A 19,627-nucleotide genomic window follows, 5' to 3' on the forward strand; every position below is an offset into this window, starting at 1 on the left:
CTGGGCCTGCTTACCCACACCAGCTTCCTCTCCTCAACTGTTTTTCCTCGAATATAGATTGTGAGTAGGCAAAAGTTTGCAGTTGAAATGCAGTGGATCCCTGACTTTTGAATGTTCATGCTTATGAATGGGATTGCCTACAAGGTGTAAAGATTTAATATATAAATGTTCCTTGTGTTAACAAGCAGCTATTTTGTAGTGGCCTGCATGGTGTTCTGACTTAGGAATTGTTTTGTGAATGGACTTAAGAACAGAATATGCTTGCAACCTGGAGACTGTCTGTATATTGTTGGAAAATAAAGTTATGCACTTAGGCAGGAAGAATGGAAAAAACAAAATATTGTTTTAGCTTTCTGCAGTCTTTTGTTTTGAGAGATTTAGGATTCCTAAATCTCAAAAAGCTACCCCTCAAATTCATTACCCAACCAAGGCAAATGGACTATTGGATTTTATTTCAAAGGAAATGGGCCACAAATATAGGGAACCTTGACAAAACAAGACGCAAGTCAGATGGAATAGCGTGAACAGTTTTGGTTCTCTCACCTGGAATATTGTAATTGGAGGCAATTCAGAAAATATTCTCTAGGCTGATTGTAAGTGTGAAGGGATTTTCTTATGAGGAGTACTTGAGAATGTTGGGTTTGTGTTCATTGAAGTTTAGAAGAAGAGGAGATCTTATTGAACCGTTGAAGATTCTTAGTGGGCTTGCAAGGGTAGATATGGTGAGGTTGTTTCCCCTTGAGGGCGAGCCCAGGACTAGTGGCATAATGTATGTAAGGAGTCTCCTATTTAAGAGTGTGTGATGAATCTGTGGAATTCTTTACTGTAGAGAACTGTCATGGCTGCGCCATTAAATGTATTCAAGGCCGAAATCGTTTTCGAATCATTTTAGCACCTATGGGTTCTGGGGAAAAGGTCGGAAAGCAAGGTAGAGGATTATCAGATCAGCTGTGATCTCGGTGAATGACAGGCAGGCTCAATAGTTTGTGTGACCTACTTTTATCCTATGTCTTACAGTCTGGTGAGAGACAAAGCTCATTATAAAAGTAAATTACTGCAGATGCTGGAATCTGACACCAAAAGAGAAAATGCTGGAAAGTCTCAGCAGGTCTGGCAGCATCTGTAAGGAGAGAAAAGAGCTGACGTTTAGAGTCTAACTGACCCTTTGTCAAAGCTCATTATAATCTGTACATGTTCGTATCTAGCCTGAACGTTGAAATATCCTCAATTTTTTCCCCAGTTGTGACTTTTTAAAAAAACTCCTCTTAATAATACAGGGTAGACTATCCTTTATCTGAAATCGTCGGGATCAGCTGTTTTTTGAAATTTTGGAATTTTTCGAATTTCAGAATAAGTGAGAGTTTGCTGGTGAAATTTTTAAAAGTCTTACTGGAGGAGCAGACTTACTAACTAAAACAGGGCTTGAGAGAGAATCCAAGCCTGCTGGTGCTGGGACCACCGACCCACCCATCCACCACACACAAACACGGCCTCTGCGTGATATGCATCGAGTGGGTGTCGACTTGGATCAAAGACAGAAGTGGGAAGTTGAGTGTGGACCCTGTAGAGATCGGAGAGGTGCTAAATGAACATTTCTCAACGGTATTCACTCAGGAAAAGGAGGATATTGTAGAGGAAAGGAATGAGATATTACAATAGAAAGGATCGAGGTTAGTTACACACAGGTGTTATCAATTCTAGAAGGAGTAAAAGTAGACAAGTCCCCTGGGCTGGAGGGTATTTATCCAAGGATTCACTGGGAAGCTAGGGAGGAGATAGCAGAGCCTTTGGCTTTGCTATTTGAATCGTCATTGTCTACAGATTTAGTACCAGAGGACTGGAGGATTACAAATGTTATAGACCAGTGGCCCTTCCTTCTGTTGTAGGAAAGGTATGAGAAAGGATTATAAGAGATAAGATTTATAATCATCTAACAAGCAAAAATTTGATTTCAGATAGTCAACATGGTTTCGTCAAGGGTGGGTCGTGCCTCAAACCTCATTGAGTTTTTTGAGAAGGTGGCCAAACATGTAGGTGAGGGTAGGGCAGTTGACATGGTGTACATGGACTTCAGAAAAGCCTATGGTAAGGTTCCACATGGAAGGCTGTTGGAGAAAATGCAGAGGCATGGGACTGAGGGCTATTTAGTTTGGATTAGAAACTGGCTTTCTGGAAGAACGCAGCGAATGGTGGTTGATGGAGTCCAGTTACTAGTGGTGTGCCACAAGGATCTGTTTTGGGACCACTGCTGTTTGTCATTTTTATAAATGAACTAGATGCAGGCATAGGTGGATGGATTAATAAATTTGCAGACAACAATAAAGTCAGTGGAGTAGTGGACAGTTTGGAAGAATTACAGGCTGCAGGGTGACTTGGATAAAGTGCAGAATTGGGCTATGGGGTGGCAAATGGAGTTCAATGCAGCTAAATGTGAGGTGATGCACTTCGGGAAGAATAACAGGAAGGCAGAATACTGGGTCAATGGAAACATTCTTGGTAGTGTGGATGCGCAGAGGGATCTTGGAGTCCATGTGCATAGATCCCTGAAAGTTGCCACCCAGATGGATAGTGCTGTTAAGAAGGCATACGGTGGGTTAGGTTTCATTGGTAGAGGGATTGAGTTCCGGAACTGCAATATCATGCTGCAACTATACAAAACTCTGGTGCGGCCACACTTGGAATATTGTGTGCACTTCTGGTCACCCCATTACAGGGAGGATGTGGAAGCATTGGCAAAGGTGCAGAAGAGATTTACCAGGATGTTGCCTGGTCTGGAGGGAAGGTCTTATGTGGAAAGGTTGGGAGACTTGGGTCTGTTCTCATCGGCAAGAAGAAGGCCAAGAGGAGATTTGGTAGAGACATACAAGATGATCAGAGGATTAGATAGGATAGACAGTGAAAGTCTTTTTCCTAGGATGATGATGTTAGTGTGTACAAGAGGGCATAACTACAAATTGAGGGCTGATAGATTTAAGACCGATGTCAGAAGCAGATTCTTTATGCAGAGTGTGGTAAGGGCGTGGAATGCCCTACCTGCTAATGTAGTCACCTCAGCCACATTAGGGAGGTTTAAACAATCCTTAGGTAAGCACATGGATGATTTTGGGATAGTGTAGGGGGATGAGCTGAGAATAGTTCACAAATCGGCACAACATCGAGGGCCGAAGGGCCTGTTCTGCGCTGTATTGTTCTATGTTCTAACTGTTTGTGGGCCAAACATCCTTGCTAATAAGAAAAAAAATTCACAAAAAACCTCTGGATTTTGGAACTTCAGATAAAGGATTGTTTATCTGCATTGGGAATTGCGCATTTTAGTTTCATGGTTTGCTTAACCATTAAATCAACATGAAATGTCTTGAATGATTTGCTGCATTTGAGGGTAGTTAGGATGACATAAGTTCTGGCTTTGCCAACAATGCACACTTCTCACGAATGGAAGAGCAGCTACTGAATGTGGTTAGCAGTAGTTGAATCGTACATATCCGGTTCATTCATTTGTATGATATGAGAATTGCTGGCTGGCCAGTATTTATTGCCCATCCCTAGTTGCCCTTGAGAAGGTGGTGGTGAGCTGCCGCCTTGAACTGCTGCAGTTCACCTTAATTTACCTTGGTGTCCTGTTAATAAATTCAATTTATATAACCACTCTGTCACCATCTCCTCTAAAGCTAGAGATAATAAGGTGTGCAACTTGTTAAAAATTTCCTTCCCTAGTGCCTGTAAAGAATGAAAGGTTATTTGGATTGGGTAATGATAACCCATTGTAGGCAAGATGATTTCTTCGCAAGGTTATATTAATCTCAATAACAGTAGTATTGAAGTAAAATTGAAGATAATTATTTTACTTTTTATAGAGAACTGAAGGATAATCTTGGTAGTGATGACCCAGAGGGTGATATTCCAGTCCTCCTGCAAGCTGTCTTGGCTAGAAACCCCAATGTCTTCAGGGAGAAAAGCATGCAGAATCGATATGGGGTTCAGAGTGGTGAGTAATAAACACACAGTAAACCGTGGATCACCAATTTATTCACAAAAACTGGCAGATCATTTTTTAGGGTTTTTTAAATTATGGATTTAAGATTTTCATTGTAATTAAGCCACTAGTTTATACTGTCTGAATAATCTTTATGTAACATTCTGGACGCCCTGCTTGTGCTTCAGGAATCCAATCAATTGTTTTGTTTACCTTGAATTTGTGAATTTGGCAGTTCTGATCAAAAGCCTTGAAATTATTAATTTCATCACAGAAAGTGAGGTAAATTAAGTTTGAATTTCTCTTTCACCAATACTGACTGACATTAGCAGCTGGAGGACTAACTGTGAAAAGTCTGTTGATCCTCCTGCAGTTTATTGCTCTTGCAAGAAATCTGTGAATAAAAATGAGTGACTGGGCTGACACTTTTCCAACCCTGTGTTAGAAAGTGCCTATATTTGATAGACTATGCTTTCTGGAGTTGGGAAATTGCTTTGAATACAAAACCATATTTCGAAACTGCATAACATATTTGATAAACGCAGTTTACGAAGTATTACTAAAAGTAATAAAATTATGGTGGAGCACCAAATCAGGTCAACTCTTTCCTTTTAGGAAAAGAATGATTTTCTAAGGAATGAGACTGCATGCAAAAACTGATTAGGTTCATGATTTGAATACATCACGACAATTTAATTTAAAATTTTGAATCATGATTAGCTAAGTTTTTTACTGCTCCCTCAGGTTGTCATCACTGAATTTATAGCAAATGGGAGACTTTGTTGTGGTTGCTAATACGCTGTAACCTCTCCAGGAAAGAGTGCTTGGTAAAGGAGCACTTATGGACTTTCAAAAAAAAAATTAGACTATTGAACCACATTGTTTGAACTGGATGTAATTATGTACTGGAGACACAAAATGGAGGCACCTTGAGTTCATAAGTAATATTTTCTGTGCAGATAAGAGTTGGAGCCAAATCGAGCTGAAAAGATAAAAAATGAGCAAGAGGCTAATAGTGAAGGAAATAGTTAGACAATGTCAAAGATTGGCTTAACTTGAATTGCAACAAGCTCATACACTATTGCTGTGATTGGAAAGTTTGGAAGACAGTCATTGCCTATGTCACCTGACTAGACACTTGCATGATAACAATGGGACATAAGCAACCGGACTAGTGTTAAGACACAAGCATGTGTAGTTTCAAATTTGTTTGTTAAAATATAGACTATTGAATCAAATGCATAGGGATCTGCATTTAAGTTGAACAACATCGACCGTTGACAAATACAGTTCTTTAAAACTTTAAGATTTGTAAATGCCGGTGCGCACACTGTAATTAACCTGTTGCCACATACAAATGCACAGGTAGACTGTAATCACCTCCCCTCCCTCACTCTTGATCTAAGTGGTCAGTTCTTGCGATAGGAACCTGTACAACAGGAGCAAAAGCACAACCAAGTTTAAAGCCTCCATTGATCTTCCCAGCTCAATCACACTAGCAGTTTTTACCCTCACTCAGTGATTGAATTACTTGCTGGTGATTTATGGAGTGCATGAGCCTGAGAGTTGTAGAGCTGGTGAAGAAATTCTGCTGTTTCTTGATTTCACAGTTCTAGACTGGTGAGGTTACAGTGTGTCTATCCCTCAACAGCATCACTAAAAATAAAATTATCTTCTATTTGTGGGCTTTGCTGTGCAAATTGGCTGGCTCATTTTCCTACAAAAATAAGTAATTGCACTTGTAAAAGTACATTCTTTGGACCATCCTAAGGATATGAATAGTGCTTTATAAATGCAAGTTTGTTTTTGAATTGGCTTCAATGTATGAACATGTCCTGTTTCAGGTATTATGCAACAACAGATCATCCAACACCAACAATACAAACTACCCCAGAATTCCATACATGGGAGCCCTGCATCCTCCACTTTTCAACAGTCCACAATCTCGCACAGTCCTTCCAGGTAATATGCAACATATTGTCACATTGGTAGAATCTCCAGAACATAGTTTGATAGTGACTTGTTACTAAATATCTATTGTTCAATGTAGTTTGCAATTCTCATTTTCAACAGTTAATAGATGAAAAATAAAATGGTGTGGGCTCTCTAGGATGGTCATGTTTAGCAGATAACAAAGGTGCTAATCCCAAAAACTCATGCAATATATGATATTAGATCAGGCAATATGTTTGTTCTGAATAGTAATGCAAGTTCTGTCACATCTCTGCTATCCTTCTATTTTTAATTGTAGCTTATTTTTTTACTTTTGCTCAGCTTCTGTATGTGTAGTTAAGTAACACCTTGATTTTTAAACTTCACATCCTTGTTTTTAATGCCTTCATGTCTCACTACTCTGCATCTCTAAATCCCTCCATACCTCACCACTCTACCTGTGTTTCTGTAACTCTGGCCTCTTAAGCACACACAATTGTTCCATTTTGTTGACTGAGCCGTCAGTCACCTAGGCCCTAACTCTGGAATTTTCTCCTTGAGGTTCTCTGCCTGTTTACTTCACCTTTTTCCTTTAAGGTGCCCCTTAACCTGGCTCTTTGACCAATCGTTTAGTTCTTGCCCTATATCTCCAATGTGGCTTGATATTATAATTTATTTTATAATGCCTCTGTAAAACCTATTGAGGTATTTTATTGCATTAAAGGCACTATATAAATGCTATCTTAGTGATATTCCATGTGCGCAGGGTATTTAGAAAAAAAGTTTAAAAACCTGACTCGTGGCCACAAACTTGCAACACACTACATACCTGATTTCATTTCTTGTCAGTAGTCTTGCTGTATTTACCTGTTCACAGTTCCATGATGGTTCCGCTGACAAGTGATACATTCAGTCAGTGCAAATGTTTTTATTATCCAATTCTATTTCATTCAGTTCTTTGCTGATTAGCTGTTGAGTCCTGATCAGTAAATTCCTTAAAAAGATTTGTTGCAAGTCAAAGTTCATAACCAAAACATCTATCCCAAATTTTAAGGTTTCACCAGTTGCACATTTGCACTAACGAAGCCTCACGTATGCAAATGATTCTTGTGCTGTTGATTATGGCAGGTGGTAAAATTTAAATTCAGTTAAAATGTGGAATTCAATTCTAGGCTAATGGTTACCATGTAACCACTGTTTATTATTAAAACATCCACAGGGTCCACTAATGTCCTTTTTAGGGAAGGAAGTCTGCCATCCTTACCTGGTCTGGCCTACATGTAACTCCAGACCCACAGCAATGTGTGTGATTCTTAACTAAAATAGCCAATCAGTTCGAGGGCAATTAGGAATCTTGAAAAAATACTGGCCTAACCAGCAATACCCACATCTCATGCATGTATGTAAAAATAATTGTTCAGGACTGGGGTGGAGAGGGGAGAAGCAAGTTAGTTTGAATGTTGTTTTAAAATCTAAATAGCATTCATTTTGTGGCAAGAATAGCTAGAATGAGACCAAATGTAAATGATCCCTTTTTATTTGAAGACAAAGTCCAGGAATTCATTGCTCTGTAAGATTGTAAAAGATAATTATCATAGAAACTGGTGAATCCAGTATCTCTCCTTTTTGATTGTGACTATTGTGAAACAAGCGTCACATGTAGCTTACCAGGTTAAAGAGAGAAGTTGCTGGTATCATTCACCAGTGAAGTATTTCTTGGTGGGGGCTGGTGGTGGAAGCCAGAGAAAGAGAATGAAAGTAATTCAGCTCATTTTTTATCAGTTTGGATTTTGGTGGTGTTGGCTAGGCCAGCATTATTACCCATGCTTAATTGCCCTGGAGAAAGTGATGGTGGGTCTATTTATCATGGGCATAACTAGAGACAAGATGAAACTGGATCCAGTCAGTTCTGCTACAACACTTGTTTCTTCCAATGTGATTTACCTTTAACACGATTGAAGAACTTAGACTGTTATTTGCAGAACGCAAACTTCCCTTACATGTAATGGCTATAATGTGATTCTGGCCCCATTACTTTAAATGGCGCAACTATTGCACGATTTTCTTAAGTGCGTAATCGCACTAGGACTGAGCTATCGTGTTATATCAGAATTGACTGTACTGTTATTTCTATGTTCTGGTAGTCAGTTGTGAGCTGAGCATGAGGAGAGGAATGATGTTACAAGATGCGGCATTAAAGTACAAGTCTGATATCCTATATCTGGAAACCTTGGGGCGCAACTGCTTTTCAGAAATTGGATAATTTTGGTCTTTGGTACAACTTATTTGCCCTAAAAATTACTCTTTCAAATGACTTTTATCACCTTCCACTAAGATGGTCAGTAAGCTCAGTTGACTGGATGGCCAGTTTGTGATGCAAAGTGACTCCAGCAGTGTGGCTTCAGCTCCCACACTGGCTGAGGTTACCATAAAAGGATCCTTCTCAAGTTCTCCCTCTCTTAAGGCGTGGTGATCCTCGAAATAAAGCACCACCAAGTCATGTCTCTAATGAGAGCATGATCTTATAGTCTGGTGACTTCATCTCTATCACCTTCTACTGCTGAAGAAATTGACTCCTACAGATATGTAATCATAGAGGCACTTTCCTAAGGCCTGTAGTGTTTTATCCCCAAGTTTCTTCCTCTTAAAAATAGCTCAGAACATTGGGATTTTCATTCTTTTGGGTCCTTTTGGTTCTGTTCAGGTCTGCCTGTCTGAGGCTGCTTTCAGAAAAAAAAGCGGTTTCATTTAGATCTTTTTGGTTTTCAGATGTATGGATAAGGATACCCATCTTGTGGTATATAACATGCCTGAGAATTTAGTACATCAAACTAGTTCATTGCTTAAACAATGAACTGGTCACAGTAGTTCTCCATTAGGAAGGAAGACCTAACTACCATTGTGGATTTAAGTTTGCTGGCTGAGCTGGAAGGTTCATTTTCAGATGTTTCATCACTATACTAGATAACATCATCAGTGATCCTCCGGTGAAGTGCTGGTGTTATGTCCCGTTTTCTATTTGTGTTCAGGTTTCTGTAAACGTCCGAAAATGAATAGTCCAGCTCTGAGCAAACTTACATCTAGGACATCAAGCTGAGCTACAAATCTTCTCAAAAGCTGCTACTTATCATTGGTTTCCACATGCCTACATAATAAACTCATAGATGCATGCTGCATAGAAGGAGGCCAATTGTACACGTTTATTTTCCAGCTCTTGACCGATAACCTTGGAGGCTGTGACAATGCAGATGCAGATAAACTGATCAAATGTGGAAATTTGGGTAAATGTTGTTTCCTTTTTGTTTACAGTCGATTTGTACCACCTCAGTCGAGTTCAGCCAACAGATACATGACTCAACAGAACAGTCCTGTGCCCAGTCCATATGCTCCCCAGAGTCCTCCAAGTTACATGCAATATCCACAACACCCTCCAAGCTATACACAACATCAACAGATACAACAAGGTAAGAGCTGAGAAAATTTTGGAAATGAATGACCTGCAAGCACATGCAAATGTTGAAGATGTTTGCTAGAATCTACTTTCATACTCCATAGATTCTTCATTAGAGTCTCCCAGAGCAATTCCCTCCTGACTGTATCCCACGTGCTGTTTGCTTTTAAAGTGGGTAGATGAACTTCTCCAGGATCCTAGATAGGGTCAGACATGTTTCTTAGTTGTTTGATATTGGGAATATAGTAACTTGGTATACTCTGAGAGATTAGGTACTAGGTGCTCCACTGGAGCTTAAGCTGTTTTCCCTGCTTTACCCAATTCCAGTGCACCATTGACATAGCTCAGAGGCCTTACTTTGGTGAGATTCATTTGGGGAAATCAAATGTGTTTTTTGGTACCAGGATTTATTCATAAGCGAAGTTTAAGAATAAAGTAAAGCTTCTGCAATGGAGGTGGTGGTTCATAATTCTTGCTCATAGTTCTGAATGCTTGTTTTTCCGTCCTTAGAGTTGCATGGTTCCCCCCTGGTATCAGGTCCTACGTATTCTGGGAGTCCTCAGAGACCTGTGCAACCCTGTTTGATAGTCCAGACTCAGCCTTCTCCTCAGCAGCAACAGTCAACCTCCACGCTAGGTAAAGAATGCACCACTTCAGCTGTTCTGCATAATATAGCAGGGCATGAAATAAGTGGAGATGTGTGGCAAATGCTTGTGCAATACACAGAATTAGTACGTCAGTTTTGGGAAGATAAAACAAGTGTAACAAGCCTTCTATCCTAGCAAGTTAGAATCCTCAATATTGTACACTACAGTTTTATTTAAACAGACAGGAATTCCCATTGGCAAGGCATTCATTTCATTAATTGCTCTATTGAATTACTGTCAGCACTTGACAGTTGAAGAATATTTATAGGATGGCATCTTTTTCTGATTAAAACGGTCAGTGATATTATTTAGATTGCTTGAATTCTTTTTGGGAAAAAAAACAGCCGGTTTCCGTACAGTTGCGATTGTGTTGCCACTTGGAATTAATTTAGTTAGGGCAAATGTCTGACACTGGTAGGCTATACAATCTGTGCTTAATTAACTGCTAGTGGCAGATCTGTATCCAGAAGCACTTTAACCAGACTGTTTAATTGTTCAAAATTACACTTAAAGTTACAACACAAATTGAGAGCATGAAACATGGAATTCTCCTCATTTCTTTTATACTTCAGTTAGACATTCCAGAAATTTCATAAACTCATTAATAAACCTATTGCGCTTGAATGCTTCCCAACAAGAGGTGAGGCCATACTGGATTTGGTTCTGGATAACGAACCAGGCCAGGTGTTAGAATTGGAGGTAGTTGAGCACTTTGACCACAGTGACCACAATTCGGTGAATTTTACTCTAGTGATGGAGAGGGATGAGTGTGCACTGCAGGGCAAGAGTTATATAGCTGGGGACAGGGAAGTAATGATGCGGTGAGGCATGACTTAGGATACGTGGCTTGGAAAAGTAGGCTTCAAGGGAAGGGTGCAATCGATATGTGGAGCTTGTTCAAAGAGCAACTATTGAGTGTCCTTGATAAGTATGTACCTGTCAGGCAGGGAGGAAAGGGTCATGTGAGGGAGCTGTGGTTTAATAAGGAATTTGAATCCCTTGTTAAAGGGAAGAGGTCGGCCTATGTAAAGATGAGGCGTGAAGGTTCAATTGGGGCGATTGAGAGTTATAAGGTAGCCAGGAAGGATCTAAAGAGAGAGCTAAGAGCAGCAAGGAGGGGACATGAAAAGTCCTTGGTAGGATAAGGGAAAACCCAAAGGCTTTCTATAGGTATGTCAGGAATAAAAGAGACTAGGGTAGGAATAGGTCCAGTCAAGGATAGTAGTGGGAAGATTGTGCATGGAGGCTGAAGAGATTGGGGAGACACCGAATGAATACTTTTCGTCAGTATTCACTCAGGAACAGGACATTATGTCGATGTTAATATTGAGTCACAATTAATTAGAATGGATAGCTTTGAGGTGAAAATAGCTAAGTCCCCTGGACCTGATGGCATTTATCCTCGGATTTTCTGGGAAGCAAGGGAGGAGATTGCAGAGCCATTGGCCTTGATTTTTATGTCCTTGTTGTCTACAGGAATAGTGCCAGAAGACTGGAGGATAGCAAATGTGGTTCCCTTGTTCAAGAAGGGGAGTAGGGATAACCCTAGTAACTATAGGCCGGTGAGTCTCACTTCTGTTGTGGGCAAAGTCTTAGAGAGAATTGTAAGGGATAGGATTTATGAGCATCTGGATAGGAATAATGTGATCAAGGATAGTCAACATGGTTTTGTGAAGGGCAGGTCGTGCCTCACAAACCTTATTGAATTCTTTGAGAAGGTGACTAAGGAGGTAGACGAGGGTAAAGCAGTAGATGTGGTGTATATGGATTTTAGTAAGGCGTTTGATATGGTTCCCATGGTAGGCTGATGCAAAAAATACGGAGGTATGGCATTGAGGGTGAGTTGGAGGTTTGGATTAGGAATTGGCTGGCTGGAAGAAGACAGAGGGTAGTAGTTGATGGTAAAGGTTCATCTTGGAGTGCAGTTACTAGCGGTGTTCCGCAAGGATCTGTTTTGGGACCATTGCTGTTTGTCATTTTTATAAATGACCTGGAGGAGGGGCTAGAAGGTTGGGTGAGCAAGTTTGCGGATGATACAAAAGTCGGTGGAGTTGACAGTGAGGAAGGATGTGGCAGGCTGCAGAGGGATATAGATGAGCTGCAGAGCTGGGCAGAAAGATGGCAAATGGAGTTCAATGTCGCTAAGTGTGAAGTGATTCACTTTGGTAAGAGTAACAGGAAGATGGAGTACTGGGCTAGTGGTTGGATACTTGTTAGTGTTGATGAGCAGAGGGATCTTGGTGTCCATGTGCACAGATCTCTGTGAAAGTTGCCACCCAGGTAAATAGTGCTGTGAAGAAGGCATATGGCGTACTGGCTTTTATTGGTAGAGGAATTGAGTTCCGGAGTCCTGAGGTCATGTTGCAGTTGTATAAGACTCTGGTGCGGCCGCATCTGGAGTATTGTGTGCAGTTTTGGTCGCCATACTATAGGAAGGGTGTGGAGGCACTGGAACGGGTGCAGAGGAGGTTTACCAGGATGTTGCCTGGTATGGTAGGAAGATCGTATGAGGAAAGGCTGAGGCACTTGGGGCTGTTTTCATTGGAGAAGAGAAGGTTTAGGGGTGACTTGATAGAGGTGTACAAGATGATTAGGGGTTTAGATAGGGTTGACCATGAGAACTTTTTTTTCACGCATGGAGTCAGCTATTATGAGGGGGCATAGCTTTAAATTAAGGGGTGGTAGGTTTAGGACAGATGTTAGGGGTAGATTCTTTACTCAGCGAGTCATGAGTTCATGGAATGCCCTGCCAGTAGCAGTGGTGGATTCTCCCTCTTTATGGGCACTTAAACGGACATTGGATAGGCATATGGAGGATAGTGGGCTAATGTAGGTTAGGTGGGCTTGGGTCCGCGCAACATCGAGGGCCATCGCTGTATTTTTCTATGTTCTATGAAAAGAGTCCTCAGCAAAATGTCTTTCATGGTTTTAAGGTACGTAGCAGACACTACAGATTTTGTCCTGAGAATTGGGAAATTTTGGTGAGATACTTAAGGTAAATGGAGAAAAGGATAACTTAAAGAAAAAGATCATGTAATTGTAGTTCCTTACAAAATGTTCAGTAGTATGCACTTGCCAGACATTGTTGCTATTGGATGAGAGGTGAGCCACATTGTTTGAACATTGGTGTCTTTTTGACTTGATTTCTTTGCAACGACAAAGAATGCTTAATTCGATATTTATAACATAACCCATCTCAACCTTATAGCTGTTGAAAGCCTTTATATTTCTGGATTTGTTTATTTCAATGAACATTTGGAATGGCCTCCCATCAATCTGTTCAACTGAATTTTAGCCCAGACTAAGTAGTAAGATCACAGGCCATTCATCCCATTGACTAGATTAGAGTGGTGCTGGAAAAGCACAGCAGGTCAGGCAGCATTCGAGGAGCAGGAAAATCCCTTCGTCAGGAATGCTTTTGCCCAAAACGTTGATTTTCCTGCTCCTCGGATGCTGCCTGACCTGCTGTGTTTTTCCAGCTCCACTCTAATCTAGGCTCTGGTTTCCAGCATCTGCAGTCCTTGTTTTTATCTAGTTGATTAACCCATTGAGTCAGCTTCAATATTCAATGAGATCATGGCTGTTCTAATAGTATTAGGGTGAAGATGGTGAATGCTAATCATATGGAGCTGGGAAGACAGGAAGTGAGCATTTTAGCTGTCATGATTCCAGCTGATGGTTCTCCTGGACAAGTTAGATCCAAGGGTGAAACCCAGCTTTATTATTTATTTGTTCAGGTAGTACACGTGGTGGTTAATCACTTTGTTCAATAACAGAACAACGGTGTATTACACAAAAGAAATTTATTTAACATTATTTGTCATAAAAAAGTTAACTAAATATTGAAGCAGTTGTCAAGATCTATAAAACACAGCAAAGCAAAGTTTTAAACTGATTCCCAGTGCTATCCATTACAGTGGCTCTAGAAGGAACTGTACTCTCCTCTAAACTCTATGGTTTTACTTTAACTGGATTTTTGACAACTTCTTGACCTTGGACTGTGATGACAATTCTATGAGAGCTTTCCAACTTTGTTGGCATGAACTTTCTTCAAAACTGAGAGCCTTCTAATTTCTAATAACCAGCAAATTTCTAAATCAACTCATTATTTTGGAAATTTCGCAGATTGAGCCCTTCTGTTGACTTGTTCCTGAACTTCTAAACTCAACACCATGTCTGGAACTGGACTGTTTAATTTGACATATGTTTGGCACAACATCGTGGGCTGAAGGACAATACAGCACAAGAACGACCCTATGTTTTAACAGAATTTTACAAAACAAAGGCCTTGCTACAAATAACAAAGAAAATTTACAGCCCAGGAATAGGTTCTTTGGCCCTTCAAGCCTAAGCTGATCCAAATCTTCTGTCTAACCTGTCACCCAATTCCTAAGCATCTGAATCCTTCTGCTCCCCACCTACTCATGCATCTGTTCAGACGCATCTTAAATGAATCTAACGTCCCTGCCTCTACTACCTCTGCTGGTACCTCATTCCAGGCACCTACCACCCTCCGTGTAAAGTACTTGCCACATGTATCCCCCTTAAACCTTTCACCTCTCAGCTTGAAAGCGTGACCTCTCGTTATTGAATCCTTTAGCCTGGGGGAAAAGCTTATCTCTATCTACCCTGTCTATATCCTTCATGATTTTGTAGATGTCAATCAGGACCCCCCTCAATCTCCTTTTCTCTAATGAAAACAAACATAACCTGAAGAAGGGTTTATGCCCGAAACGTGGACTCTCCTGCTTCTTGGATGCTGCCTGACCTGCTGCGCTTTTCCAGCAGCACATTCTTCAGCTCTGATCTCCACCATCTGCAGTCCTCACTTTTTCCACAAACATAACCTACTCAACTTCTCTTTATAGCTAGCATCTTCCATACCAGGCAACATCATTGTAAATCTTTTCTGCACCCTCTCCAAAGCATCCACATCCTTTCGGTAATGTGGCGACACAGTATTCTAAATGCGCTGAACCAATGTTGTGTACAATTTTAACATCATCTGCCAGCTCTTGTACTCAATACCCTGTCCGATGAAGGCAAACATACCGTATGCCTTCTTGACCATTCTATCCACCTGTGCAACCACCTTCAAGGTACAGTGGACCTGAGCAGATCTCTCTGCTCATGAACTTTTCCCAAGGTTCTTCTGTTCAGTGTGTAATTTGCTCTAGAATTAGACTTCCCAAAATGCATCACCTCACATTTGCCTGGATTGAACTCCATATGTCACTTCTCTGCCCAACTCTCCAGTCTATCTATATTCTCCTGTATTCTTTGACAGTCCGTTGTGCTTTCTGCTACTTCACCAATCTTCGTGTCATCTGAAAACTTGCTGATCATACCAACAGTGCCCTCTTCCAGATCATTTATGTATATCACAAACAACAGTGGCCTCAACACTGATCACTGTGGAACACCACTGGTCACCTTTCTCAATTTCGCGATACTCCCTTCAACTGCTACTCTGTTTCCTGTTGCTCAATCAGTTCTTTATCCACCTAGCTAGAACACCCTGCACACCATGTGACTTCATTTTCTGCATTAGTTTACTATAGGGAATGTTCTCAAACACCTTACTAAAGTATATGACATCTACAGCCCTTGCTCATCCTAGGTTCTTCTAATTTGATACTAAATCAACTGGCCTGACATGTTTACTGTGCCTTCATCAACTCATGAACTCTTTACATCAATACTCCAGGGATGTGCAGGCACCTATTCTCTGGCGACATGTTCCATCAGTAAGGCGTTCGACAAGGTTCCCCATGGGAGACTGATTAGCAAGGTTAGCTCTCACGGAATACAGGGAGACCTAGCCATTTGGATGCAGAACTGGCTCAAAGGTAGAAAACAAAGGGTGGTGTTGGAGGGTTGTTTTTTCAGGCTGGAGGCCTGTGACCAGTGGAGTGCCACAAGGATCAGTGTTGGGTCCTCTACTTATTGTCATTTACGTGAATGATTTGGATGCGAACATAAGGGGTACAGTTAGTAAGTTTGCAGATGACACCAAAATCGGAGGTGTAGTGTATAGCGAAGAGGATTACCTCAGATTACAACAGGATCTGGACAAGATGGGCCAATGGGCTGAGAAGTGGCAGATGGAGTTTAATTCAGATAAATGCGAGGTGCTGCATTTTGGGAAAGCAATTCTTAGCAGGACTTATACACTTAATGGTAAGGTCCTAGGGAGTGCTGCTGAATAAAGAGACCTTGGAGTGCAGGTTCATAGTTTTGTAAAAGTGGAGTCGCAGGTATATAGGATAGTGAAGGCAGCGTTTGGTATACTTTCCTTTATTGGTCCGAGTATTGAGTATAGGCGTTGGGAGGTCATGTTGCGGCTGTACAGGACATTGGTTAGGCCACAGTTGGAAAGATGTTGTGAAACTTGCAAGGGTTCAGAAAAGATTTACAAGGATGTTGCCAGGGTTGGAGGATTTGAGCTATAGAGAGAGGCTGAACAGGCTGGGTCTGTTTTCCCTGGAGTGTTGGAGGCTGAGTAGTGATGTTATAGAGGTTTATCATGGAGAGGCATGGATAGGGTAATTGGCAAAGTCTTTTTCTTGGGGTCGGGGACTCCAGAACTAGAGGGCATAGGTTTATGGTGAGAGGGGAAAGATATCAAAGAGACCTAAGGGGCAACTTTTTCACAGAGGGTGGTGCATGTATGGAATGAGCTGCCAGAGGAAGTGGTGGAGGCTGGTACAATTGCAACATTTAAGAGGCATTTGGATGGGTATATGAATAGGAAGGGTTTGGAGGGATATGGGCTGGGTGCTGGCAGGTGGGACTAGATTGGGTTGGGATATCTGGTCAGCATGGACGGGTTGGACTGAAGGGTCTGTTTCCATGCTGTACATCTCAATGACTATTTAGTCACTCCTCCAGTGAGTAAATATCCTATTTATATGAAAGAGAACATCTGCCTTTTCTGAAATCCACATTTCAAAATTGATATTTGTGCATATTATGCACTTTTCACAACATTAGTAAGTTCAGTCGATTCTGTCTCATGTCTTTCTGCAGGCATCACCAGATACTGATAAGAATGTGATTGTCTCCAATTCTGAGCAAAATTCCTGATTCCTCGATTGTTATTTGAGCTGAACCAGAATCTAATTTTCAATCTTAAACTTTGAAAGTAATTAGAAATAATTGTATGTGAATACCAACCTATCCTCCATTTCTCTCTTTGGAAGTCATGGGTGATTTTAGTATTTGTAGCCCGTAAATTTTGTTATATAGCCATGCATAGAAGAAACTTAAAGGGATTGACTTGTGCATGGATTGTTTGGGAGCTTTCTATTGCTGCACAGCTCATGGAAACCATTGATTCACATCCATCTCTTGTTGCTAGTACTGTAACTCCGTGTTATGCAAGAATCTTCAGAAAATCACCATAGCTGTTAAGTAAAAACTATGTATTTTGAATCATATGTACTTTTGTTTTAGATTACATCTGATATTTAAAGTTTCAGATCAATTTGTTCTAAAGTGAAGCAGTCTTTAAAACAACAATATTAATCCATTTGGTTAGCTTATTTTTGTTTAGTGAAGTGAACTTTTCTTAGAAATATTTTGCTTTTCATGGTTGTCAAGAGAGGGTTGCATTTGGGGACTGATGGTTGACCCTTTCCTGCCACAAGTGAATCAGATATGCATATGTAGAATAGCTTAATTAAAATAAATTATGGTGTTTTTCAGCTTCTGTATCAAGCCCAATGATTCCCAGTGGCATGCGGAATATTCATGATAGTAAAGTGACAAGTCAGATGTCAAGCTCCTCATCCAATCACCATTCAGATAATTCAAGACATGGATCGAATGAGGACTATATACACATGGTGCATCGGCTTGGATCAGAGGTAGGAACAGAGTTGATTCAGAAATAGCTGTTTGTATGTTTGGATTTGAACAACTATCTTTGGGCCAAGTGCATTCAATGCTAGTTTAATTTTGAATCAGAAAATCTGTGTTGGAATTAAGTGTAATTTTAAGTCAAATTGATCTTTTGAATTTTACGTGAAAGTTAACTTTCAGCAAAATGATTGGACAATGAGTCAGCTCCATAAATTCCAGAGTACGATTGATTCCTTAGTGATTTCACCTATTTTATATAATTTGAAAAAGTATTGTTTGCAGTAGCAAAATCGTCAAATTAAATACTATCTTTAAACTTTGAAGTGTTGACATTCAGGTTGTCTCCTCTTTGTTTGCTTTCACACAGTTAATTCCCTTGACTACGCTATTTCATGTAGTTCTGCCAGTTCCATCATATCAATTGGAGGCACATTTTGTTAAGACCTGCAGCTCTTTTCTCAGCCTTGGCCAAGACTCCCAACGTATTCTTCAGAAGTAAACAATTTCCATTCCTTTAAGATTCCATTGTTTCAAATGCTCAACCAGAATAATTTTTGCTGTATCAAAGTCAATAAAACAGTAGTGCTGTCACTCTTAACATACAGAATTAATAAAGTAAATATGAATTTAAATATGAATTCTGTGGTTAATACACCAACTTTATAACTAACTCAAATTACATTTTGACTGGGAGTCACAACTAAGATGCATTTCATCTCAAACTGTCAGACACCACAACATTCCTTTGAAATATTTTGAGAGTTGAGGCTATCTCATTGGAATGTTTTTAGGGCAAAGGTTAAAATTTTGAACGGTGAAAAGAATTGAGGTTTATGGTGAGTGGGTGGATAAGTGAAGTTGAGTCTTCAAAAGTCAGCCTTGATCTTTATTGAATGGTGAAGCAGGCTCAAGGGGCCAGATGATCCACTCCTCCTGCTACTTACGCCCTTATGAGATATTTCAGTTCCCTGTTTTGAAGAGAGAGCTTCTGATTTCTGAATTGAGCAATTTAGTCTTTCATGAGATGCATCCAGCATCTCACTTCTAGCACAGTACCAACTCCCTCATCTATCCAGGACATCCTTTATCTCCAGCTCCCACCTGCATCAAGTTTATGCTCCTGGCCTTCTGTGTGCCACACTCCCCATGAACGTCTGTAAGCCTCAATTATCTGAGCTAGCAATCATCTGTTGCCTCTTCAGTTTATTATGAGCTGTTCTTAGCCCAGGCTATATATTGAGCTAACAACAGCACTTCAGTTGTTGCCTCTTTTGCTTGAGACTAACTTCTCTGGGGTCCAGTTCCCTCAGGGTATAGCTGATCACATAGAAAGTAGAAGGAGTAGTTGGCCAATTGACTGATTAATCCTACCAAGCTTGCACTGGTCCTCTGTCAATCCACATTCCTGTTTTCACCCCATACCCCTCAATGCCTTCAAAATCTAAACGTTTATCTATTTCTCTCATATATTCTGTTCCACAGCCTTCTGTTGTAGAGAATTCTAAAGGTTTACTAATATAAATATCCAAATCATTTTAAATCTACTGGTTTCTTTTTATCTATTCTGCTTGTTACCTCAAAGACACAATTTTCCCTTTATGAAGCAGTGCTTGATTTTTATGTATTTCTAAATGCTCCATTATTACATCTTTTAGAATTCTTTTGAGTGAAAAAGAGGGTTGCTTTATCTCAGTCCTAAGTGGTGTACCCCATGTCCTGATATTGTGTCCCCTGATTCCAAACTGCCCCCACTCAGGAAGC

At 40.5% G+C, this 19,627-nt stretch overlaps 1 protein-coding gene across 3 annotated transcripts in view; it reads left to right on the forward strand.

Moving 5' to 3' along the window:
* The window catches only part of nipbla (NIPBL cohesin loading factor a), a 529,062-nt gene that overhangs the window by 120,370 nt on the left and 389,065 nt on the right, over positions 1-19,627 (forward strand). For 2 of the 3 annotated variants that reach the window (XM_060834051.1, XM_060834067.1), the window contains exons 4-8: positions 3,855-3,985; positions 5,818-5,935; positions 9,215-9,369; positions 9,867-9,992; positions 17,711-17,871. In XM_060834051.1, coding sequence (XP_060690034.1) covers positions 3,855-3,985; positions 5,818-5,935; positions 9,215-9,369; positions 9,867-9,992; positions 17,711-17,871 — 691 coding nt within the window. The remainder of the gene's footprint in view (positions 1-3,854; positions 3,986-5,817; positions 5,936-9,214; positions 9,370-9,866; positions 9,993-17,710; positions 17,872-19,627) is intronic. The other variant, XM_060834059.1, reaches the window with a different exon arrangement.

Source organism: Hemiscyllium ocellatum, chromosome 2, assembly GCF_020745735.1.
Source record: "Hemiscyllium ocellatum isolate sHemOce1 chromosome 2, sHemOce1.pat.X.cur, whole genome shotgun sequence".
NCBI lineage: Eukaryota > Metazoa > Chordata > Chondrichthyes > Orectolobiformes > Hemiscylliidae > Hemiscyllium > Hemiscyllium ocellatum.